Genomic DNA, 24706 nt, shown 5'->3' on the forward strand with positions numbered 1-24706 from the left:
TCGGTAAAGTCACGTAGAAGGGAAGTAATAAAATAATAAAAATAAAACATAATAAAATAATTCTCACGACGTTTCGGCCACAACGCAAGCAGCCGTCCTCAGGTGGAGAACAGGTCTGTCGGGGAGACCTGGTCTTCACCTGAGGACGGCTGCTTGCGTTGTGGCCGAAACGTCGTGAGAATTATTTTATTGTTATATTTTTATTTTATTACTTCCCTTCTACGTGACTTTACCGAAAGAACCAAGAAGATGAATCCCTGCAGTCACGAAAGCTTAAAATCGAAATTCACTTTAAGATGTTTTCTTGTTCATGTTTTTGTTTGTTGCGGTTGCATTTAAAGGTGATAATCCCTTGTTCATTATGACGTCCTTTTACTGGTAGGAACCTCCTGGTTACACCAGCCCACGGGATTATTGTGTCCGTCCGTCGTGCAGGATGGGGCTGGGTGGGGGGTGGGAGGGGAGGGGCTGGGTGGGGAGGGGAGGGTGGGGAGGGGCTGGGTGGGGAGGGGCTGGGTGGGGGTGGGAGGGGAGGGGCTGGGTAGGGGGGTGGGAGGGGTGGGGCTGGGTGGGGGGTGAGAGGGGAGGGGCTGGGTGGGGGGTGGGAGGGGTGGGGCAGGGTGAGGAGGGGCTGGGTGGGGAGGGTGGGGCTGGGTGGGAGGGGTGGGGCTGGGTGGGGAGGGAGGGGCTGGTCACCCCGTGGTGCCCTTATAAAACTCAACGTTTGAACCTACTCACGCCGGCTTGTGCCCGCCCTCACAGTCGGGCATATTTGCGGAATACACCACGCCGCCGTTGACCCTGCAGGCCATTGACCGAGCAACCCAACGTTCCTACCAGCTCCCTCCGCAGGACAATGTGTTTACTTTGATGTCTCAACAGCAGCCTGACGGAGATGGCGTGACGTGAGGGTTCTGCCTTTGTAGTGAGGGTTGTGAGTTGACGCCGAGGAGGGGGGAGGAGGCGCCTCGCTCCCCCCCCCATGTGGAGTGACGTCACCCGCTAATTAATATTAATGAGGGGGGTGGTGTCCATTTGGAGGACGTCACCTGTTAATGATTATTAAAGAGGGGGATGTTCGATGTGGAGTGACGTCACCTGATCATGATTATTAACGAGGGGGGCTGGCCGACGTGGAGTGACGTCACGCGCGGAACACACAGACATTCTTGTATCATTAAAGTAGTAAATCATATAAACATTTGTCTTTCGCGGATGACGTCATCTTTCTAAGCAGCAGAAACGCGATCCGTGACGACGTCATTCCACCGTTTCGCGTGACGTCATGTCTCCATTTCTCGTGACGTCATTTCTCCGTTTCGCGTGACGTCATTTCGCGTGACAACGGCGGCTCTTCGCTTCCAGCGAGCCGAGTCGAGAAGGGCCGCGGCGTCGTCCAACGTCTCCGGTAACGACCGCAGCAGGTGAGGGCCTCTGCCTCGTCTCCGCGGCCTCCCGGCAGCCGGCGGCGACTGTGCGGGTAGTTGGGCCCCCCCCCCCCGGGCACAGGGCAAGCGTGGGATCCGAGAGAGATGAGGAGGAGGAGGAGGGGGGGTCGCCTAGCGGGAATTTGCCTACGTGGCTCGGGGCGGAGGGAGGGCGACCCGGACCGAGCCGTGCCAGGCCGCCGTGCCGGGCCCGATCGGACCGGCGGCCACGCGTTTCACGAGGCGTGCGACGCGAGATGTTGGTTGAAGAAGGAGTTTGTGACGTGAGAAGCGAGGCGGGCAGTCGCACTGCTGTAAACTCCCGACGCATTCGTCAATAACACCGTGGCCTTTATAGGGAAACGCACTAAATACAGAATGTGACATTTCGGATGTTGGCCCTCCACACCACACGATGCGCTGTAAAGAATGTGTTGAGTGTGTTATTGTTTGTGTTTGTGCACCACTGACGTCTCAGTAGCAGCGCCTAATTAGGTCCTGTATTGTATTACACTCGTGACATATGCAAGGTGACAGTGGCTCGCCTGGTTTTTCTGTATTTAAAACTCACCATTAAATATATTCCTAATTTCTTACATCCCTTTGTTGGGAGTAAACCGAGGCGAGTAGCTGCTATCCATTTTAATCCGAGTTTGGTGCCCTATAGATAGTTCGCGCCATGGGAATATGGAAGGGTCCAGCTTTGGTGACAGGGCCACAAAAGGAAATGAAGGTGACACGGTTTGTTGATTTGTGGCTGAACATCTGGTGATGAGGAACCAGGGTGAGTTAGCGATTACAGCTTACTGTAGTAACATTACAATAACTGACATTGACTAATTACAATTGTTCGTGTGACACTATTAAAGAAAAGTTATGAATTAATGGGAGCGGATAGCATTACAGCCAATTTAATCCCAAAGTGATTTGAAGTAATATGAATGAAGCGGCTCGTGTCGGAATATAACACGTGTTGATATGCATCGAATGTGTGGTGGAGATGGAGCGGTGGCCGATCCCTTACCTCCCCTTCCTCCACCAACCTGCACTTACCCAGCGTGAGGTGCACTCAAACAAACACTCATGACCGACAAAGTGTTGGGAGACCTTCATCCAGTAGTGGATTGACACGAGGATTTCCATTTACTTCATGTATTACATATTTCTAACAACCAATTTTCTTTCCAAGGCAACAAGACGAAGACTAAAAATGTCCAACTTCGGCAAGCCAGAGCACATCGCCACGGACTTCTACAACTCCGAGTACAGCTACGAGGACCAGGGCCAGTCCTTCAACTACGCCCAGGGTGGAAACCAGTATGAGACTGGGTGCGTGACCACAGCTCCACCATGTACTCATCCTCCCTGCAGCAGCATTTACCCTCATACCAATTTTCCACTGGCACATTCGAGCTTTGCCAGCGTGGGGCTCTCACAATGAGTAGTTTTTCACTGGCTGTTTGCTGAGCTGTGTCAGAACCAAACTGTGAAACTCTGGCCTCACAATACATTGAAATCTGTCTCGGGACCAAGCAGGACAAGAGGCGGGATTAATCGTTGCATGTGACTTGAGTGGCACAGCTTTGGTTCTGCACTGGAAAAATAACCTAAAGCTTCCTGAGCTGCTTTGCTGGGCTGGATTGGCATGAACCCGATGTGGTGCGGTGGTATAGTGGCAGCAGCCTTAAGTGTCCCACTCAAGGTGTGATACACCAGGGGTGTACCACACGTTTGGTGAGCCACACAGTAGCAAACACCTTAGCGTTATTCAGTTAAAATGAAAAACATGGCTTCTCACGATTACTGTACTAATGCAATGCATGAGCCTGCTCTTTGCCACTAACCCGCTGGTGTTGGGTCGCAATTCGCAATAACAGTAACACCATAAATCATAGAATATAATTATGTATATATTCACTTCACTGGACATTGTGGGATAAACCGTTTGTGAAGTGTATTTATATGTATATCTGCTATACACTGTGATCATGATAATTACACAATTAGAAAAACAATTAAGGTGGCTGAGAAAAAAAGATCAGTTTTGCTTGTCACGGGACAATTATTACTCTAATTTGGTTGGGCAGGTGGTGAAGTGCTACCGTGTTGTTTGGGGTTGTTTGACCATACTTCACAATGTTGGCCAGTCAAGGTTGTGGTGACGCTGTATAATGCAAAATGGAAAAAATAGGAAAGTCGCGAGGTGCAGTGCTCTTGTGTGCAATCTTTCCGCCGGTGGGTGCTGTGTGCATTGCAGTGTTCCCCCTGGCGCGTACGCGTACGTGCCTCCAACGGGATACGTTCCCCCATCCCAGCAGGCTTACGCAGGGCAGATCTTCCAGCCGGCACAGCCATACACGGCACCTGCGCCCCTACAAAACACATATGGCAGCAGCTTCGACGACGAGCCACCTCTTCTCGAAGGTGAGGCCCTTTTACACAGCTGGGATGTCCCTGGATTGGAAATATAATTCGTTCATTAATTCACCCATTTTCATTGATACTTATCCTTAAGAAACCTGTAAGTCACGTACAAAAGAAATTATTTCTTACAAAGTATGCCAATTAAAGCAGGTTTTTTTTGGGCTCATGGTGTGAACTAGACAGGACAAATGAGAACAGTTAGAATATGCAAATCATATGGTGTGAATGAGACAATCGTTTTTTAATATGACTCCAAATTCTGACAATTCATTAAAGGATGACAGGGGTGAGTTGTTACATGTGTAGTGTCCTCGGTGTTTGTGTGTAGCGCACACTCAGTCGGAGATGAGGTAGTTGCAGGAGGCACCTTCTCTCTATTTCCATTACACCAACTCCGGCCGTTCTCATTCACACGGATCGCCTCCTCTCTCGACCACGTTGCCGTACAGCCCGACCTAGACACAACCCTGACCGCGTTGCACGGACGGCGTCGACCGAGACAGCCAACTACTGTCCGACCGCGCAATTATCGGGCGAAGGCGGCAGCAATGACGAAACGAGTTCACTCCCCGAACCGGCATCCCCGAGCTCTCGCTCTCCGCTGCTTTTAGTCTACTCGGTGTGGCCTGGCTCTGCCCTGGCTGCACCTCCCTTCTCGAACCCACGAGGGGGTTCCAGGGGCCTCCCGATGAGGTCTTCCGTGACCCTTGCCCCAGTTCCTCAGTCCTGCCGTGTCTATGCTCGACGGCGTGTGAGCCAACTGTTGTCGCTGTTGGACAGCAGGCGGCGCTGTGGCACTACATATGCATGTGAAATAGCTCAAGCTGTTATATATATTTAAATGTAATTGTTAGTTAATTAACCTGGAAATCCTCATTGCATGATAGGCGTAGAGCCCGACATTGACATAACTCCCCTCAAAAGAAGCTCAAGAATCAGGGAAGAAATTCTTGGAGTCAGTTTCAACATCGAACGATTGACAACCATTTTTAAGCAGACATACTTCAGATACATACATAATAATATAATTTCCATATCCAGAAAAATCTGAGTGTCAAGATAATTTTTCAGGGGGTGGTCCTGCGATATGAAGTTTGATCATTCCTTTATTTATAAACAAAATAATCTTTAACAAGTGCTTCATTTCATGTAAGAGAAAACTTCCGATACTCAGAAAAATGAAGAATATGAGAGGATAACACTCAGAGGTCAACACAGACAATGGACCCATTTTCTTTACTGCCATTTGCCCACATCACATTTGAGAGTTTCACAATTCTAGAATTGTTATAGCGTGTGCTTTACCATCATGATAATTCCTTTATTTATAAACAAAATGATCTTTAACGAAGCCTAAATCTGACGCTCCCAAGCCCTGGAAACAGCCGATGTGTCTAAAAAGAAAGATTAGAGATGTTTTTTTGGATTATATTTTAGTCTGAAGCTGTTATGCACCTGACCACTGGCCAAGTCGGGTAGTCTTCTTCTCCCACCCGATTGTTACACTCAATGTGGGGTCTGCTATCCTTGCCAACCTTCTCCATGCTGCCCTGTCCTGCGCCATCTCTCTTTCCGCTCCTCGAGCCACCATGTCCGATCGCACCACATGGCCCCACCTCTTCTTCTGCCAAGTCGGGTAGTCACATGTAATGTTTTTCTTCAGAGGTTTTGTCTGATTGGCTTCTTCCCACTTGACCCCTACACCTGCGACTCTAGAGCTGGGAATAAACTTTGACCACATCTGGCAGAAGACGTTGACAGTACTGAACCCGCTCAAGATCGCCGATGGCAGCATAGTGAACGAGACGGACATGGCGGGGCCCGTGGTCTTCTGCCTCGCCTTCGGGGCCACATTGCTGCTGGTGGGAACACTCGCCATTCCACTCATGATGCACATCTGCTCAGATAAACCTCATAATTAGAGATTATTCCTAAGAAGACTACTATTCGAGCAGAGTGCCTTGAAATACACAGACGTGGAATTCAATGTTTTTCTATGATAGTGCCACATTCATATTTCGACATGAAAGCTAAAGCACTTTGCCTTGTGATTTTTCCCATTAACAGACATTGACATGTTTTGTAAAAAATTGCACAAAAAGCAACATTCACCAAAACGGTAATGGGGCCCATAGACCATGTACTGCAATACAAAATGCACCTTAAACTCCACCAAAATGTACAGAATTGAAATAGCTGATCACCAGCATTGTGGTTTATTTGGTTTCCTCCTGTAAATCGGGGTTAGCTAATATTTTATACTCTTTGGGTCTTTTGGTAAAGTCACGTATATAGAAAAATTATATTTTAGCTTATTCATAATGCCTCAAACATATAATCGTAAAAACAAACAAGGAATTGGATCTGTTAGGGTGTCCATTTGCTCAGTTTTTAAGTTAATCTTTCTGTAATGCACTGCAATGAGACAGCTCCGCTGGCCCACAATACAAATAACGTAACATGTAAACAATGAGAATGCTGACATTGTGTAAATGCTTTTTTTGGTTCTGGACCCGTGTGTGCGGTGGTGCTGTCACAGGCTGGCAAGGTGCAGTTTGGCTATGTGTACGGCATCAGTGCCATCGGCTGCCTGGCCGTCTTCTCTCTGCTGAACCTCATGAGCATGACGGGGGTGTCATTTGGCTGCGTGGCCAGCGTGCTTGGCTACTGCCTCTTGCCCATGGTGCTGCTCTCAGGCTGCGCCATCCTCTTCTCGCTCAAGTGAGTGATCCGCTGCATGCCCCCTCTCAGATGCACTTACAACACCAGGCCAGGTCTCCAGTCTGAAATACTGAATACCTAGCATTCAACGTTTGGCCTCCCCTGCGATTTGATGACTTGCAACGATTCAGGGTCATGATTCAAAACTCTTTGTTTCCTGTCTAAGTTGTTCCATTAGCTGAAAGTAAACCTTTTAATATCATAAAAAAAATATGCATTCTTTCACGCATGTGTCAGGAGCATAATAGATGTTAATTGATGTTTTGTTATATGCCTACTGGATTTTATACCGCCTCATCAACTAGAATGTTTTCCTGAGTGTTATCCCAAAACACACTCATCCTCGAGACCCCCTCTTGCGCAGCTTTTCTTGATTGCCAAGCATGACGTGCCGGCAATATGTAGCAGCGTGATTTGCATTTAAATTTAACAGAATGGCAATCACAGAAAACTACACCATGGGGGGTCATGAGGACTGGAGTTTGAAAAGTACTGAATCTAAATATATATAGACTCTTTAAGGTGTAAGTATTTCAACCTTGAAAAACATTATTTGTCAAACATACAATGAGGTAGTTATCGTTATTGCTTGGACTTTCCTGACATTCAGCTGGTTGTAATAATTATAGACGTGATTTTTGTTATTTTAGCGGGGTGTTTTTACCCCCTTTTATCTCAATTGTGCCAATGGTGTCATAACCGTGTCTATTCAGACCTCTGACAGAAAACCACGTTTGTTTTAAATGAGCCCATGGAAGCATGTACCACAAAGCTTCCTCCATTGGTGGAGATTGGGGGGGGACAGGAGGGGGCAATGCCCCCCCCTAAACTGGACGCATTTATTAATTTGTTTTCAGTAGTTCACAATTAAGATATAAAAACTAAAATTACATGTGCCCACAATTCCGAATGTGAGAGACAAAGCAAAACCCTGCCCCCCCCAAATATACAAGTCAAACTCTGCCTTTGGCTACCTCTGACATCCCTTCAAGTGACCTCTGGTTTATACAGCAGGAAACAGCACTTTCTCAACCAGCCTTGCACAGTAAATGTTTATGGCATGACAACGCTAGAATTCAAAATGAGTGCAGAACCAAATTTAATGTGATGGGTTTTTTGGAGTCGAAACTCACTATATTTGAGAACCTGGTTTAATCATAGGTCACTAAAATCTAAATTGAGCCGATGTCTTGTTTTGTACTTTGCGTGGCTGTGCTGTGTGCAGGGGTACGGTGGGTGTGGTGTTAGCAGCCGTGATTATTGGCTGGTGTAGCCTATCGGCCTCCAAGCTCTTCATCTCAGCCTTGGCAATGCAGGGCCAACAGCTCCTGGTCGCCTACCCATGTGCCCTACTCTACGGTGTCTTTGCCCTGCTCACCATCTTCTGAGGACCAAACACAGTCTCGACTCACTCATCAACTCGATCACCTACTTTCCAGACCGTTTTCCTACTTTGAAAACCACCGTCTTCATTAGAACACTACACAACCTCAGAGCTCACCCTCAGTCAAACTCCAGCTAGCTGTCCAAGCAAAACCATACTTCTATTCATGTTCCACACCAATGAACCATTCACTTTAAAATTCTATTTACATACCCTTCTGCTTCTCACTTGACAAACTATTCTCTAACCTAACATTTCACTCTCCAACACACCGTACCGTTCCAAAAAACTACCAAATGTATCCGATCTGCCCCCTCAGGCCCATCACCACCTGCTTCACAACATAAATCATGTCTATTTCAAGTCACCGGCTAGCATCGTGTCCTTCACCCAGTGGGAAAGCTGTTCCTGTTGAGTACCTGCGAGCCGTCTCAATGAACTGTGTAAACCACGCGCACTAATGAACAGTGGTGGCGTCAGGAAAGGCGTCTCATGCAGCGTACGGTCAAACTACTTTTTTATTTTTAAGAAAAATGTTGCAATTTGTGCATATTAACAAAAGTGTTATTGCAATTATTACTTTCGTTTTTTCTGTTTTGTTTTCATTTTCTTTCACCTCCCTTAAAGAAGCCACACAGTTGCAATGTTGGGTTTAAGTAAATATGCACTTTGGTCTTCGAGGACAAACCTTCAGGAGTAAATTAAGACAAATCATCAGCTGAGATGTGACCGCCTCTACCACCTGAACCATCTTCCATTTGGCCAGGTCATAGTTTTAATTTTACAGAACCTCTGATACTGTTAGTCGAAGGGGGTGGGCGGCGATCAGATACGTGGACTTAATAGGCTGACCCGTGTAAGTAAACTTTTTTGTCAGCTTCAGCGCCAAAGAGTGCATTTCACGGTTTCAGACATTGATGAAAGAAGAAACTGAACCCTTTGCACTGTGGAAAAATGCGTTCTAGCTCAGGTTTTTCTGCATTGACATGTCATGTTCATAGCTCACAGGACAGATTCAGTGCATTGTACCCAGAAAAATTCTGTAGGTTGTGGAGTAAAAGCATGTTTTGTAGTTTATTGAGGTGTGTTTTCATTGCACCCTTAAAGAACAAATGTAAGCACATAACCTTTATTTACTACATAAGCCACTCCAATAGGATTAGTCAGAAGGCTGTTTGCATTAATGGAAGGAGACGAAGTCCCAGGATGAGGCCTGAGTAGACATTTTTAAATATCAGGTGTTTACTTCCTGATGGACACATGGTTATGGTTAGGGCTGCTAACATTAAATAAATAGCATATTCCTAAAAAAAAGACCGGTATAAGCAGTAGGGTCACATTGCCTGATCTATTGGCCATTAAATGGGACCTTACACCGGGTTATTTTTCCCCATTGGCTCACAATTTGGGTGAATGATAGAATTGTGCATTGAACCCAGGGCAAGTAATGACTGCACACCTGATGTGAGCCACTGGGTGGCCAACAAGATAAACTTGTATGTTGGGGTCATTTCCTTGGGCATCCACCTGCATATTGGACAATCGAGGTTCTGCTGTAGTTGGTCTTCGAAAACAGCAACACTGCAAGTAAAATGTCAACTTCTTTTGTCAAACAACGGCTTCACCTTTGCCTGTGTAGAAAGATACCTGACCAACATCAGAAGCTCGCTCGCCTGATAAAATTACAGGATAAGGCAAAGCGTGTCGTGGAGGATTGATGTTTTTACAGCCTGGATGAAATAACATGTTTTATCGTGAAAAAAATAAAGGTTGTTTTTGTACACAAGTGTGCTGGTGTCTTTTTATAGACTTATGGGTAACTAAAGAAATGTGTAGATCTTTTATAATGTCCTGCATTGGAATATTGGCCAATTCCATTTTTATGTGCACGGGAGGAAATGAGTACCTGGAGAAAACCGTGCTTATTAGAAGGTAGTATCAGATCCCTTTTTCATAAATATAAAATTAAATAGTACCCTACCACAAACAAGTGTCTGGATAGATGAATTTAACAACCCATTTACTGTAATCTGGTAACCACGCAGAAAAAGAGGTTTCAAGTGTTCACAAATCTGCATTATTCACAAACCTTTGCTACTAAAGCACTGGATCACCTGTGTGGCACCTTGTCTTTGAAAACTAGTCGCCATAACATCAACATTGTGCATGCACCGCAGCCTTGACTGGGATTGACTTCACACTTAAAACATTATACCAGTCAGAACTGATATAGCACATCCTTTATTTAGAAAAATTTGATGTTGGAGATTGTCTTCATTGTAAAAAAATACATACGTGAAAGAACAAGTAAAATTCCCAACTCGGATGCATGTAATTTCCATACTTGGGATTTAGACTGCCTCCGACACGTTAAATTATGTTAGAATAATTAACATCCACTCTACATCATCGGAGCCTCCGCTTAGCATGCTTGGCTACGTACGGTGTGAAAGAAGTTCTACATACAGACTGCATGCTGTGGCAAGTCTATACAAATGACAGTACTGCAATTGAAAAAAAATGCCTGACTTGGTACAAACTGATCAGGAGGTTGGCTGTCCAGGGGAGTGCATTTTAATGGTAAGCTCACCATGTGCTTACGGATAAAGCAGACGGCACCATCAGGTGGACTCCTATCCCTCCATCCCATTCGTCGAGCAGTGAGGGATGGGACCCTCAGGTGCAGGTTCCCCGGAATACATCTAGCTGGTGCAGGGTGGAGCGCAGGTTGACAGTCAGAAACACCTGATGTGGCTCGGCTGTGCGCAGCATCTCTTGCAGCTGGATGTGAAGGGAGCATGCCTCGAACAGGCGCCGGTTAGTCCTGCACAAAAGCACACAGATACATATTTAAGCAGCCAGCTCAATTGAACAAGTTATTTTGATATCCTGGATTTTATTCTTACTGGATCTTGTGCTCAATATGATTAGCATAGTTGCAAGTTAAACATATCGATTTGCTAAATGTGATAATTGTTTTTCAACTTACCGGTGAGCTGAAACAATAATGGACATGTTAAATATTTTTACACGTTACAATTTAATTGGTTTTGCTATGTGTGGTGGAGGCTCTCTTGACACATTTGGCAAAATTATATGGCCTAACAAATAAATTATGATAGATACTCCATATATCTTTCATACACTAAACACAAGTGATGTTAGCAAGCATCTACTAACGTTGGCATAGGCTATGGGAAGGTGGTTTGGCCAAACACACACCCAGCCACCATCGTCTCCCCAGTGCTGATGTTTCCAGAGCTTGACAATTTTCTAATTTATTGCTGGGGGGGGGGGGGGGGCAGGACCCAGTAGCACTCGGGTTTTCTCTGACGTGTAAAACTCAAATATTTGGCGAAACATCTAAATCTTTTTTATGCACTTTTAAATCTAGATTGAAAACTCATTTGTTTAAAACTGCTTTTTGTGTGTTAGTTTGTTGTCCTTCCCCCACACCTCCAATTCGCAGTTGGCTATGTACACTGCAAAATACGTTCAACATACAATCTAGGACCCTGGAGACAAATTCTTGAGACTCCAGGAGGCATTCCTGGACAAATAAATGTCATTATTCTTTGACTGAAGTGACTGTGTATGCATCTGAATGTTACAAACAAGATGTTATAGAAATACTGTCTGCTTCATTCATACACTTCCGTCAAGGAGCACTAACTGAAAATGAGCGCTCTATGCTTTGTAGTGTGTCCTCCAAGTTGAGGGCACACCGGTTGGAATCCTGCTTCAACCCCTGACAGTGTGCTATGCAGTCCGACCCCCGTCATGGGTCGTACTTGATCTTGGAGAGCTTCTGCAAGATGACACTCATCTTCTCTGGGATTAGCGGGTCAAGATGTGGCGTGCGCAGCAGCTGAGAGCATGAGCGGAACCACACCTCTGTGCTGCACGCCGCCAGGAACTCCTCCACACAGCCTGAACACGCAGACATGCACCAGCACACGTATGAGCATCTACATTTACAGCCCTTTCTCATGAACAAAGCTTCATACTTGTCTTGTGCAAATGAGACCAAGCAAAAGGATTCACATATTTTTTAAATGCATCACAATCGTGACTTAATTACATGTTTAATAACTACAAGATAAGAAGAATGTGTTTTTTAGGTGTTGCTTCTTTCTTTGACTCAAGACTGTAGCTGGGCGGCCGCGTGCAACGGGAGAGGGGGGGATGTGCTGTACCGGAATCTGTGCTCATCGCTAGCAGCAGTAGGACGCCCACAGCGTCGCCCAAGAGCCCCCTGCAGGGCGACGTCAGCAGCGCCGTGACCACCGCCACGCCGCCGTGCCTCACAAAAAGCCGCTTGCTCTGCTCACTCTGCAGGTCTGAGCATACGCTGTCCAGCACCTGTGCCAACACGTCCGCTGTGGACACCCGCACACATCACACACTCTCCGAGTAAGCTGTGGGTTGTTATACAGTTCCAGTCATTTGCCATTTTATAAAGATAATATTTAAGTTTGAGGTAAGGGATATTGGTATGGTTAAGGTTTTAAAGTTAAGTATTTTGAATAGCTATATTAAAATGTGGTTGTTAAAAACGTAAAAAAAAGGGCAGCCAATGCAATTGCTTGCTCATGCAACTGCTGGCAGAACTGCCTCTACTAGCGCAAACTCCGGATGGTATTTGGTCTATTCTTGCACGTATTGAATGAGGGTGTACCCCACACTTTAGCCCACCACATGTGACCCCCCGCTGATTGAGTGTATACATATTTATACTGCTGGGTGGACAGAGGTGGGTGGATTTAAGAAACATTGGCAATTGTTTCAATTATTGATCCAGAAGAAGGAATCTAACAGGTGATCTATGCATTCAGTTTGTTGTTGTAACTTGCTGACCTGCCTACACTGGACATCTGTGAAAAAGAGTTTCATAACTCAGATTCCTCCAGTCTAAATAAAGATTCTGATTCAGTGTCCTGATCATTATATCGTAGCAGCTCCTTGTAGTAAATGCCATGATACATTAAGGCTACGATTGGGGTTAGTGTTAACGCTAGGGCAACAGCTAGTATTCCTGTCATTAAGATTTTCCAATGTACTATCCCCACCGACCTATCCCCCTCTCATCTCTACTCCACTCCACCCTCTCTATTACAGAAATCAAGACCTTGTCAAAACCCCCATACAACTTTTTCAAATGAAGGCCACCATCTCTGCTGCCCCAGTTACCCTCACAACCCTCTCCTTAACTGTTGGCAATGTCCAGACCCTTCCCACATTCAAGTCTTCGCTCAAGACCTTCCATGACATGTCTTAATTCTCACCTCACTGTTGTCTCGTCTTTCTTCATGCCGCAGTATCTTTTCCTACCTTTTCTACCTTTTGAAAAAAAACTCACAAAAAGACCCTCTGTTCAACATGCTACCAAGATATGCACATTCTCCCTATTTGCTCAGCACCATGAGATATATCCAAATTGTATTGAATTGTATTAGGGGTCAGGGTACTATAAGTATGGGGTTATTGCTGCGGTTGTATAAGTGCTCTGGGCTCTCGTTGAAATTGGTTCACACCTTGCGAGAGGGTGCGGAGGATGACGAGCGAGGAGAGCAGTCGAACCTCGGGCTCCGAGCTCCTAAAGAAGCTGCCCCCCAAATGGGGCTTGAGCTCAGGCGACGACTCAGCCGACCCTTCTGCTCCGCGCGTGCTCCCGCTCGGCTTGAACAGCTCCTCTCCCAGGCGCCGGTACGTCGCGGTGAGTGTCGTGTGCTGGAGCCACGAGGAGACGAGACAGCACATGCACAGGCGTAGGGGAATCCTGACAGAAGTCATGGTGATAGGGATAAAAGACAGAGGTAGTGCCATGGAGGGTGCACGCTACCTGTGAGGTCCCATCCATGCGGCCCAGAGCCCAGAGCACAAAATTGACGAGTGGCAGCTGCAGCCTCTTGCTCACGGATGGCACGGAGGAGAGCTGCTCCACGACCAGTGTCAGGGCCTAGTCAGCAAGAGGGTGGCGGTTAGTGAGGCAGCAGTTGGAGGTGCAGCAGATAGTACGGCAGTAAATAAAGGTGCAACAATTGGATGGGCAGCAGAGAATGTTTCAAGCTCGACATAGGGTAGTACAGGTAGTCCCCGACTTACGATGGAGATGCGTTACGACGACCCCATCATAAGTCAAAAATATCGTAAGTCGAAAATATGACCTAGCCTACCTAGGAGTCTTAAAGAATGGTGATAATTTAGCAAAACAGAGCAATTTACAGTACCGTACTGTATAAACTATATGCGTACAGTACATCCCGGCAGCGTCCCAACATACAGTATCGTACCTCATACGCTGCTGTGTTTGCCTGCCGCGCGAAATGTAAAATATTTTACAATTTTGTCATATCGCTATCGCCATCGTAAGATCGAAATATCGTAAGTCGGACCATTGTAAGTCGGGGACTACCTGTAATTATGGTAGTGAGCCCGGAGGCAGTGGTAAAGCAGTAATTTGTGCAGCACGCCGTGGTTCAAAAAAATAATGTGAAGCAGTCAGTGACAACAATTAGTAATGACTCGTGTTTACAATGGTTAATGGTGCAGAAATTAACTAGCCAACAGTCAGTCGTAAGCAGGCAGTGATTAAAACAGTGCAAATAATAAGCGACTCGTAGTAATGATTGAAAGCAAGCAATGGTTATCGCAGTGACGAATGCATCACATTATGGATCCCGCTCTCATTTTAACAAAGCTGCCGCTGTAGCCTTTTCCCCATGATGACTGAAGGACCTCGATGTGTATGTATCCTTCAAGGCAGCTCAACCATTGGCACAGATTTACTAGACTTCCGTATTTACTTTAACATTTGTTCTGGTGTTTTGTTGATGCTCCCTTTTGCTTGGAAACTCCAAGAATATAAAAAAATCATAACCCTTGAAATGTAAACGGCACACTCTATGATGACTTAATCTCTACAGCAGTCTTTACACGGTCAAACATACAGGATAAAACACAAGCAGTGGTATGTATATATATTTTTTGTATATCTTCCCTTTGTCATGAGGGGACATGCTGTCACTGTCTCAGATAGTAATGCTTTTGTAAAGTCATTGACATGAGCTTTCTATAGTGTTGACATGAGAAGGCAATATCTTGCTAGACCACTAAGTATTGGTCCTATCCGCTTAAAGAGTGAAGCAATTCTACTCATTTTCATATTCACGTAGATATATGAAAGAAAAGTATTATTTGTATTGTGCTAAAACGATTCCTGATAAAGTGTCAAGGTGATTAAGCATACCAAGTCTGTTGGTCTCAGCCTCGTCATGATGACGGCACAAAAACGACACTATTTGTATTGGTTCTCACCTGGTTAAATAAAATGAATCAACCACGAATACAATTAATTTTCACTTAAATTGGAATATTCTAACTTTGACGACCAAACATTATCGGATTAATTGCCACATAACAAACACTTCCATAGTAGGGAATGTGAAAAGGTGGCACTGTATAGAGTGGACTAGAGGCAAATGCCGAAACTTCACAACTAGTTCAGTGATGTCAGCTTCCAAATGCCATTCTTTAACATGTCATAGTTATGAATGAGAATGTTTGCAAATCACAACATGATGCTGGCTACACAAATGAAACATATTTTAAACATTAAAACCACAGAACCCTAAAATTACAGCAGCTTAGAATTCAATATCATGCCATGATCTCTTTAACAATCTTGAAGTATTTTATCTTCAGGGCTTTATTATTAGGTGTTTATCTCTATGAAAATGGTAAATAATGACAGATCCCCAGCAGATGCATATATGTGCAATAAGAGGCAGGGGGACTACAATGAGTGATTTTGCAGGATTCCCCTTCTCATGGCACCATCACTAGAAGCAGTAAATTAATAATCAGGGTATGCAGTGTTGATGGGAGGTGGGCGCCACCTTGCTGCATTTCTCCAGCGAGAGAGCGACGTTCGGGTCTGGTGAGGGGTGTAGATCCGGCACCCACAACAGCAGCAGCCCCAGAAGCTCACAGAGCCCCACACTTGCTTGCTGGCGACCAAAGCCCACGGCAAAGACACAAAGATGCCCTAGTCATGTTCATCTGCTACATGTAAATGACACTCTCGTCAGCAAACTGAATAACACGCACAATCTTTAAAAAGAGGGTGCCATGAGCAGTCAACAGGCAAGTGATAATGCAGTTTAATAGATCAAATTGATTGTTACACTTACAACACATCTATCCAATGTTGTGATAATTATATATTCCTGAATACTAATTTCTGCTAAATGTATACATTTACATGTTTATGGTATAAATACAACTGTACAAGAATAAAAAAAAATCACACAAAAGAAACATAAAAAAGAGACCAAAGAGAACAGATTCTCGAATCTAATCACAACCACAAATCGTGACATTTATCAAATCACAGTGGGGATTCATTGCTACATACTTGGCAGTCAGTGCACTGTGTTGACATCATTCCAGGTTACCTTGACCTTGTGAGGCTGCAGTGGCGGCTGTTTGTCTGGCTTTTCCAACGCTCTCCGCAACTGGCCATTGTGGGCCTGCGTGAGGAGCACAGTCCGTCCTTTTTGCGCATGCTGGAAGTCAAACTTCCTCTGCAGGGTGCACCAACCGTGACGGCACAATGGTGAATGTGGATGGACAAAGTGCCAGAGGCAATGCACACAACGCAGCAAGGAGTGATGCTCCAATTATTCAGGAAAAGATGCACAGATTTCCTTACCAGCCGTTACGTGAAATTAATCCACATTTTGCTTTGATACTTTAATGCAATTCCTTCGCATATCTTGATTTGTGATGCCTGCTGTTACCTGCAGGTTTTCCAACCGCTGCTGCACGCGGTGTGACTGGGTCTCCAGCCGCTTATTTTGATCCGTCAGCTCACTCATCTGGGGCAACAGAGAGAGGGGTTGAGGTGGCAGTATTGAAGCTATTTTGAAATCGGCCACAAACCCCCTGATAACACACTACTCTCATATATAAGTATCTAAAAACCAAACAATCTATGTTAAAACCAATATTCCCTCCACAATAAAAACCAAAACAGATCCTGATAAAGGGGAATGTAAGGCAGGGATCAGCAACCAAAATAACAAGAGCCTTTTTTTTCGAATTCGGTAAAAAAAAATACGATTTTCAAGACCTACAATGCACGTGAATAACGTCACGAAGCAGTCATTAAAAGAGCCGCATGCGGCTCTGGAGCCTCAGGTTTGCCAACCTCTGGTTTAAGGCCTTACTGTAGACAACTGCTAATTCATTTACTGATGTGTGGCTGGGGTTAATAGTAGATGGACATAACCGCCTTGACCCACTGCTTTTACAACAATATTCGTAATCAACAAAAATAAATGTCTCTTCAGGGGATGTAGACAATACTATTTCCATGATGACTAAGAGACAACAGCACTCAAAAAAAAACAATCTATGAGAAAAAAATGAACCTTATGGCGGTACCCCGGCTCTCGTATAATATCCTTGGTACCCCCAGTCGCGGAGTTAAGTAAACCCCTGGAAAAAAAATGTCCCAGAAATAAAATATTTAATTGTCTCGGCCATATTGTATTATTTGGTACCCCGGGGTACCGCCATAAGGATCAAATGTGAATTGCATTTTACTGTTAAACTTACCTGCTTCTTTAGGGAATCGTTCATATCCTTCAGTGTGTCAAACGAGGCTTTTATTCGCTTATTCTCCCGGGATTTCTCTCTCAGTGCTTCGCTCAGCTCCTGCACCTCAGCAGCATGTTGCTGTGGGATACGGAAAGCGAACGGCTCACGAGCAGCTTTCCAAAGGTTTGTCACCTTGACAGTCAGACACGGGTGTGTAACGCATATGCATAATCCAGCCAGAGCCTGGGTGGACGACGTAATGTATTGTTGCTGGACAAGAGTTTAACCGTGTAAGTATGCGTGTTGTCTCTAGAGGAGCAGTGGTCAGTACACTGTGCTACTCACTTAGCGACCAGAATTATATTCCCAACCGATTTAACCTCTCCTGGTTTCCTCTCCATCAACTCAGACTTAAACGAGTACAAAATGCAGTATATTAATAAAAACATAATCAGCAATAGGGAGGCCAGGCTGACCAGTTGTGCCATGCTGGCCTAATAGGTGCTCACTAACAGTATTTTCCCCTATATTCTGTATAATTATAGATCTTAATTTGTTTAACTAAGCATAAACAAGTTTGGCATCCATGGTGTGCGAGAATATCTTTGACAATTTAAGTAGAGTATTTGGCTGCTATAAATTTCCACATGATGAGCCACTTCGTTGAGCTATCATTTGTGGCCAGGTCGCTTCTAAAAAAGAGCTATATAGCTCAGCCGGCCTTATCTGGTAAATAAAAATAGTTTCAACTGTGTACCCACCTGTCGTAAAGCATGCAGCGTGCCCTGCACCTGTGCCTGCACCTCACGCAACTTGTTCAGCGCGCCACCATGCCGCACTGCCACCTCCTCCTCACGTGCCGCCAGACGGCCCTCACGCTCAGCAGCCCTCACCGCCCTTTCCGCCAGCGCCGCACTCTCCCGCTGCAAGACAGACAGGCAACAAACGCCGGCATATAGGGGAAGTCGCTAAGCACAAAAGCAACACCGTCTTTCCTGCCAACCAATGGTGCAATCAACCGCCAGGGCGACCAGTTTTAGTGCAGAAAGGGTGAACGGAACCATAAGGAGACAGTGAAAAGGAACCTGCAGTTTGCTGTGGATGGCCTCAAGCTCTGCATAGACGTGTCGCAGGTCCCCCAGCGAAGAGTCAGCCTCCTTCCTCTTCCACTCCGTGGTACTGTCCCATCTCTTGTCCTCGCCATTCTCAGCAAGACCATTGTCAACACCATCGCTGGCTGCGTCATCTTCAACATCGTCGTACTCATCTTCATCGATGTCTCCTACAATAGTAAGGGGTAGGAAACTTTAAGTGAACTATGAGTGGACTGGGAGTGCCTATAAGTCACACACAACTTTGTGTTCTTCCAAGAAGAACACAAAGTCAACTACATGGCACCAGCCTCAATTGATCCACCTATCCCACGTCCAAGTCAGTCGATTACAGGAATACATCCCCATTAAACTTGGAGCATCCACATCAATGCACACCAGCACAACACCAATGTCAAACCTGAACATTCCCACGACACGTGGCTTGAGCAAGCAGGGTCCTCTGAGCAGGGGTTGCCGTGGATTGCTCTCCGTCCCGGTCGCCTTGCCCTCGTGTGCCGAATCCCCCAGCTCTGGCTTTTGCGGCGGTTGCGTCTGGATGCCACCCTGCTCGGCGAGGTGAGACGGGAGTCCGTGCCGGGTGGGTGCGTGAAGCCAGGTCTCGCCTTGACCAATTGTGATGTCAGCGTCACGTCTGTGTTGGAATTACACAGATGCAAAACTTTGGAATTACGGTACCATATCAATGCAGATTATTATCATTAAAATGTGCACATACAGAATGGATAAATCAAACGGTGTACCGAGGATCGGAGAATCACTTGACATTAGAGGGCTCTGTATCATACGTATGTTACAGACACCCTTGACTCAAATAAATAACCATATTGTATAACCCGATCAAATATTTCACAGGTGATGTTCCACTCAGACGCTTTTGCCAACACTGCAGTTGCAATAATACATTACTGGTATTGTAGCCACATTACTGAAAAGTGGGCAGAGTTGATACATTTATAGATTTTGCCCTGTAAGAAGTTGTGGCTTCAACTGTTTGGACTTTGTACATCACTATCTCTGCAACATCTTATATTATCTGCCTGATGCCACCCTCCACGACAGGCTACATGGTCTGAAGTGATGCTGACTGACTGCCGCCCTTACCAGTCTCTGTGTAGGCATCGTGTGTGATGCGGCTGTGGGCTGGCTGCCCGTCACTCTCCCCTTCACCACTTGTTGCCTCTCTGGTCCCCCCACCTGCCGACCGGTGGCCCGGAACCCCATCAAACCTGTGACACGCACGGCACACAATCACACATCCATACACACAATATATGCATGTATATCCCTTTTGTTAATCCACTGCTGGGTTGTGAAAGGTATATGACCATACTTCACCATATTAGTCATTGCGGCTTGGTGAAGGCGATCAGCACAGATTCGGGAACATAGTACAGCAATGGCTTTTGCTGCATTGCTCTCTGCTGCTCATCACAGACCACACAGCCCCTATAGCAAACAGTTTTATGCATGGTAGTCAACAGTTAAGATATTCACCACTAATGTTTGTGGTGAGCGAGAATTTAACTCGAGTCGCCAGGTTTGTATCACAGTGTGCTAATATCTACTGCCGTATAGATTTACAAAAACAACACAATTAGCATTCAGGTACTGTATAAGTTGGTGTTACTGTGACTGGAAAGTAACCAATGATGGCTCTGGACACACGTACAGGCGTGTGTGCATCTTTATGAGGGAATGGAGGTCTTGTAATGCCCGCTCTTCATGCCTTATTCCGCCACACTTCGCGGACACCCCTGGCTCCTGGAGAGTGCCCTGGGCCACGCTATCTGGAACGCACAGCATCGCATCACGTGGATCACGTATCTACTTCTGCCTTTTATCAATGTGACCAAAGCTATTTGTGTGTGCACAACAAAGCCTTCAGACTCACCAACACACAGTGGTTCAGGGGGTTTCACATTGTTTCCTCTGTCCTGGAACAGCACACAAATCCAGAAACACCACAATTGTGAGGCTTACAGTCAGTCAGTTCCCAAAAACATTCCTTGATTTAATGCGATGTTATTATATATACCCTATCCTTCAGTTAATAAGGTGAAAACTCGTCGAGTTTTATTACTTCCAATAGAGCCATGAAAATTAAGGACAGTAATAAGGTTCATATTCGTGGGTCTTTCGGTAAAGTCACGTAGATAGGTTCAAAGAAAATAACAAAAATCTAAGAAGTTTCGATCGCGGTCACTTGTGTTGCGATCGAAACGTCGTAGTTTATTTTCTTTGAACCTATCTACATGACTTTGCCGAAAGACCCAAGAATATGAATTCCTGCAGTCACGAAAGCTTTAAGTCAAGATTTAGGAATAAGGTTCAACAACAATGTGCTGCAATTGAAAGTAATATTGAAATTTACAGTAACCAGCACGCATTAAGAGTCGAGTGCAGTATTTAACCCAGTGAGCTGTCACCGCAATTCACTGTGATTTCATACGGTGGTTGGCGATTCTCAAAATTGTGATTTGGGCACAATAAAGAAACAGTGGCCAGAATGCCGTGGCTTCTAAGTCTCAACTCTTAAACAAACAAGACGCAGTGAATGGCGCCACGGGCCCATATAAAGGGCGGTAAAGATGAACTGCTTCACTTCAACTGTAGCAGCCTCTTATCAACTGTCTACAACAGGTCCAACAGCAACACCTTGTGTTCAACTATCAGTACCTTCATGTCAAATGCTCAATATTCGTAGATTATGCGTAACTTATTTCGCACGGTACATAGCCAGTCTGTACTAATCAAGGGAAGGACACAAACCAAACACAAAAAAATGTGAATCAAAGTAGTGCACTGTGCTACGTTACATTAAGTACTGTAGTTTCTAAGATGAATGCCCATATTTTCCACATGGTACTGACATGAAAATGGAGGCCTTTATTAGTAGATTGACAAATGTCTGTCAATTATTATTTTATCATAGGTGTGTACTCAATTTGGGAGTTAATTTAATTGGGCACCAATGTGGATGTTGAAAGGTCATACATGTTAAAAGATCATAATTGTACAGTATACGAAATTAACCTCAGATTGTTCAAACATCTCAAACAAGGAGACACACTTTCACCAAAATTATTCAGTGATATTAACAAAATGTCTTCTAAAAACTGTACGCATAAATGTATAAAATAGGATTAAGTCTCAAAATTGCTCACCACAGTAATTACAATAAGTAAAAATTATCAACGGGAAATTATTGAATAAATTAACAAAGGGTAACAAAAGAGAAAATCTCAAAAGCATGAAGAAACGAATGTTCGGAAATAGAGAACAAAAAGCAAATACTGTAGAGACAATTACTGTTACGAAACAGCATTTGGGCTTGGACAGGACACATCACTAACGAAAAGGGATGACAGCACATGGACGTCTGAGACCAGTGACGGAGTGGCGAAGGAGCAATGCATTGGAGAAAACTTCAACCCCAGAGATGGAGCGTTAATCAGTTAATGTGCCGAGGTGAGATGGGGCCCTGTGGTGGCATCAAGTTCAATGATTAGGTATAGCCCTGTTAGTCATTCGGCTCTTGAATCTGGTGCAACCGCAACAAACAAAAAACATGAACAAGAAAACATATTAAAGTGACTATGTGACTAAGTGCAAACAGAAAATCCAAGAAAAGACAGCAAAATATTGCAGAAAAAGCACCGTACACCCACGCTGTGTGCACAAATCCCAGTGCGATGCAAGTCAAACAACAACCACAACACAACTTAGATTAAGGCCATCGGTCTAACTCCGTACTACAACAAACATGGCCAAACCAAAAAGACTTTTCGAAAATCACCAAAATAAAGCCATAAAAGCAATGAAACAGTGATCATAGGAACAGTTCAAGTTGCATTGATTAGGTATAGCCCTGTGAGCCATTCGGTTCTTGAATCGGGTGCAACCGCAAAAAACAAAAAACATGAACAAGAAAACATCTTAAAGTGAATATGTGACTATGTGCAAACAGAAAATCCAAGAAAAGACAGCAAAATATTGCAGAAAAAGCACAGTACACCCACGCTGTGTGCACAAATCCCAGTGGGATTGCAAGTCAAACAACCACAACAACAACCACAAGACAATTTAGATTAAGGCCATCGGTCTAACTCCGTACTACAACAAACATGGCCAAACCAAAAAACTTTTCGAAAATCACCAAAATAAAGCCATAAAAGCAATGAAACAGCATCACAGGGCCACGAGAGCCCATAACGAATGGGCATGGCCCTTCCCACAGCAGTGGCGACATCAAAATTTACCATCAACGAGCTCTCTCTCTATCTCGTGTGTTAAATAAAGCGCTGCGCTGTAAATTGACACGCGTCTCAGACAAAATCACCCCGAATTCGTCCGATTTCGCTAGACGCTGGGCGGGTTTGAAACTGGATGGTGACATGTGTGGAGCGACCACCAGCAATTCTAGATTTGAAGCTTTTGTGACTGCAAGGATTCATACTCTTAGGTTTTTTCGGTAAAGTCACGTAGGTAAAAAATGAATAATAAAAATAAATAATAATAAAATATTAGAAATAAAATAATAAATCACGACGTTTCGGAGGCAACACAAGCTTCATTAACACAGCAGGTGGAGGAAGCCAGCGGGGGGGGGGTCAGTGTTCGTTAGGCCGAGGGTATCTACAGAATAACACACTGCTGTGCTGTAACTGTAACTTCTACACCACCACCCCCTTCACCACCACCACCCCCTTCACCACCACCACCCCCTTCACCACCACCACCCCCTTCACCACCACCACCACCCCCTTCACCACCACCACCACCACCCCCTTCATCACCACCACCACCTTCACCACCACCACCACCACCCCCTTCACCACCACCACCACCCCCTTCACCACCACCACCACCCCCTTCACCACCACCACCACCCCCTTCACCACCACCACCACCCCCTTCACCACCACCACCCCCTTCACCACCACCACCACCACCCCCTTCACCACCACCACCCCCCTTCACCACCACCACCCCCTTCACCACCACCACCCCCTTCACCACCACCACCCCCTTCACACCACCACCACCACCCCCTTCACCACCACCACCACCCCCCTTCACCACCACCACCACCCCCTTCACCACCACCACCACCCCCTTCACCACCACCCCCTTCACCACCACCACCACCACCCCCTTCACCACCACCACCACGCCCTTCACCACCACCACCACCACCCCCTTCACCACCACCCACCACCACCCCCCTTCACCACCACCACCACCACCCCCTTCACCACCACCACCCCCCTTCACCACCACCACCACCCCCTTCACCACCACCACCCCCTTCACCACCCCTTCACCACCACCACCCCTTCACCACCACCACCACCACCCCCTTCACCACCACCACCACCACCCCCTTCACCACCACCACCACCACCCCCTTCACCACCACCACCACCACCACCACCCCCTTCACCACCACCACCACCACCCCCTTCACCACCACCACCACCACCCCCTTCACCACCACCACCACCCCCTTCACCACCACCCCCTTCACCACCACCACCACCCCCTTCACCACCACCACCACCACCCCCTTCACCACCACCACCACCACCACCCCCTTCACCACCACCACCACCACCCCCTTCACCACCACCACCCCCTTCACCACCACCACCACCACCCCCTTCACCACCACCACCACCACCACCCCCTTCACCACCACCACCACCCCCTTCACCACCACCACCCCCACAGTGACCAGGGTGGTGAAGTATGGTTCAGTGCTGTGGAACTGTGTGTGCACCGCGGGTCTCACCTGGCCCAGGTATTTCTTCTTGAGTCTCTCCACAGATTCACTCACCGCGCCAGACGCCGCCATACTCGAGGATTTAAGACGTCCCCTATCTAACACCTATAATTGTTAACTATGATGATGATGATGAATAGTGTTTACACGTTTATATTTATGAACGGTTCAGGGTTTAGGAGCTCTCCGTTGCCGTGGAGACGCCGCGGCCGAACACCGCGCCGCCATTTAAAATATTCGTTCAAAAAAT

General features: G+C 45.9%; 2 protein-coding genes across 4 annotated transcripts; one reads left to right on the forward strand and one right to left on the reverse strand.

Annotated features, from left to right (window-relative positions):
• The first annotated feature begins 1302 nt into the window (after positions 1-1302).
• On the forward strand, positions 1303-9737 carry YIPF5 (Yip1 domain family member 5). Of its 2 annotated transcripts, none has more exons than XM_061552289.1 (6): positions 1303-1424; positions 2617-2756; positions 3685-3851; positions 5568-5713; positions 6391-6572; positions 7798-9737. In XM_061552289.1, the coding sequence occupies exons 2-6, from the start codon at positions 2638-2640 to the stop codon at positions 7958-7960; spliced, it is 777 nt and encodes a 258-aa protein (XP_061408273.1). In that variant the 5' UTR covers positions 1303-1424; positions 2617-2637; the 3' UTR covers positions 7961-9737. The 2 variants fall into 2 exon arrangements, with proteins under 2 accessions (XP_061408273.1, XP_061408272.1); XM_061552288.1 differs by lacking the exon at positions 1303-1424 and adding an exon at positions 1581-1711.
• Positions 8079-24701, reverse strand: CCDC138 (coiled-coil domain containing 138). 2 transcript variants are annotated; one of them, XM_061552286.1, is made up of 16 exons: positions 24466-24701; positions 20566-20608; positions 20344-20461; positions 19776-19900; positions 19072-19305; positions 18645-18841; positions 18321-18482; positions 17578-17697; positions 16758-16835; positions 16413-16541; positions 15855-15965; positions 13799-13915; positions 13491-13686; positions 12153-12335; positions 11748-11886; positions 8079-10780 (listed from the first exon to the last, which is right to left on the reverse strand). In XM_061552286.1, exons 1-16 carry the CDS (start codon positions 24526-24528, stop codon positions 10633-10635), a joined length of 2163 nt encoding a protein of 720 aa, XP_061408270.1. In that variant the 5' UTR covers positions 24529-24701; the 3' UTR covers positions 8079-10632. The 2 variants fall into 2 exon arrangements, with proteins under 2 accessions (XP_061408270.1, XP_061408271.1); XM_061552287.1 differs by having other exon boundaries at positions 15855-15961; positions 16412-16541.
• Between the last annotated feature and the right edge of the window lie 5 nt (positions 24702-24706).

This window comes from Lethenteron reissneri, chromosome 16 (genome assembly GCF_015708825.2).
Source record: "Lethenteron reissneri isolate LAM-NWPU_2019-01 chromosome 16, ASM1570882v1, whole genome shotgun sequence".
Taxonomy (NCBI): Eukaryota; Metazoa; Chordata; class Hyperoartia; order Petromyzontiformes; family Petromyzontidae; genus Lethenteron; species Lethenteron reissneri.

Bases quoted from the DNA above. Each gene is read 5' to 3' on its own strand.
- YIPF5 (XM_061552288.1), top strand. From the start codon at position 1,685: ATGTTGGTTGAAGAAGGAGTTTGTGAC. The intron at 2,757-3,684 runs GTGCGTGACCAC...TGTGCATTGCAG, and splicing joins GGAAACCAGTATGAGACTGG to TGTTCCCCCTGGCGCGTACG. The intron at 3,852-5,567 runs GTGAGGCCCTTT...CTGCGACTCTAG, and splicing joins CGAGCCACCTCTTCTCGAAG to AGCTGGGAATAAACTTTGAC.
- CCDC138 (XM_061552286.1), bottom strand. From the start codon at position 24,528: ATGGCGGCGTCTGGCGCGGTGAGTGAATCTGTGGAGAGACTCAAGAAG. The intron at 18,842-19,071 runs GTTTGACATTGG...TTACTATTGTAG, and splicing joins CGTGTCGTGGGAATGTTCAG to GAGACATCGATGAAGATGAG. The intron at 17,698-18,320 runs GTGGGTACACAG...CGTATCCCACAG, and splicing joins CGCTGCATGCTTTACGACAG to CAACATGCTGCTGAGGTGCA.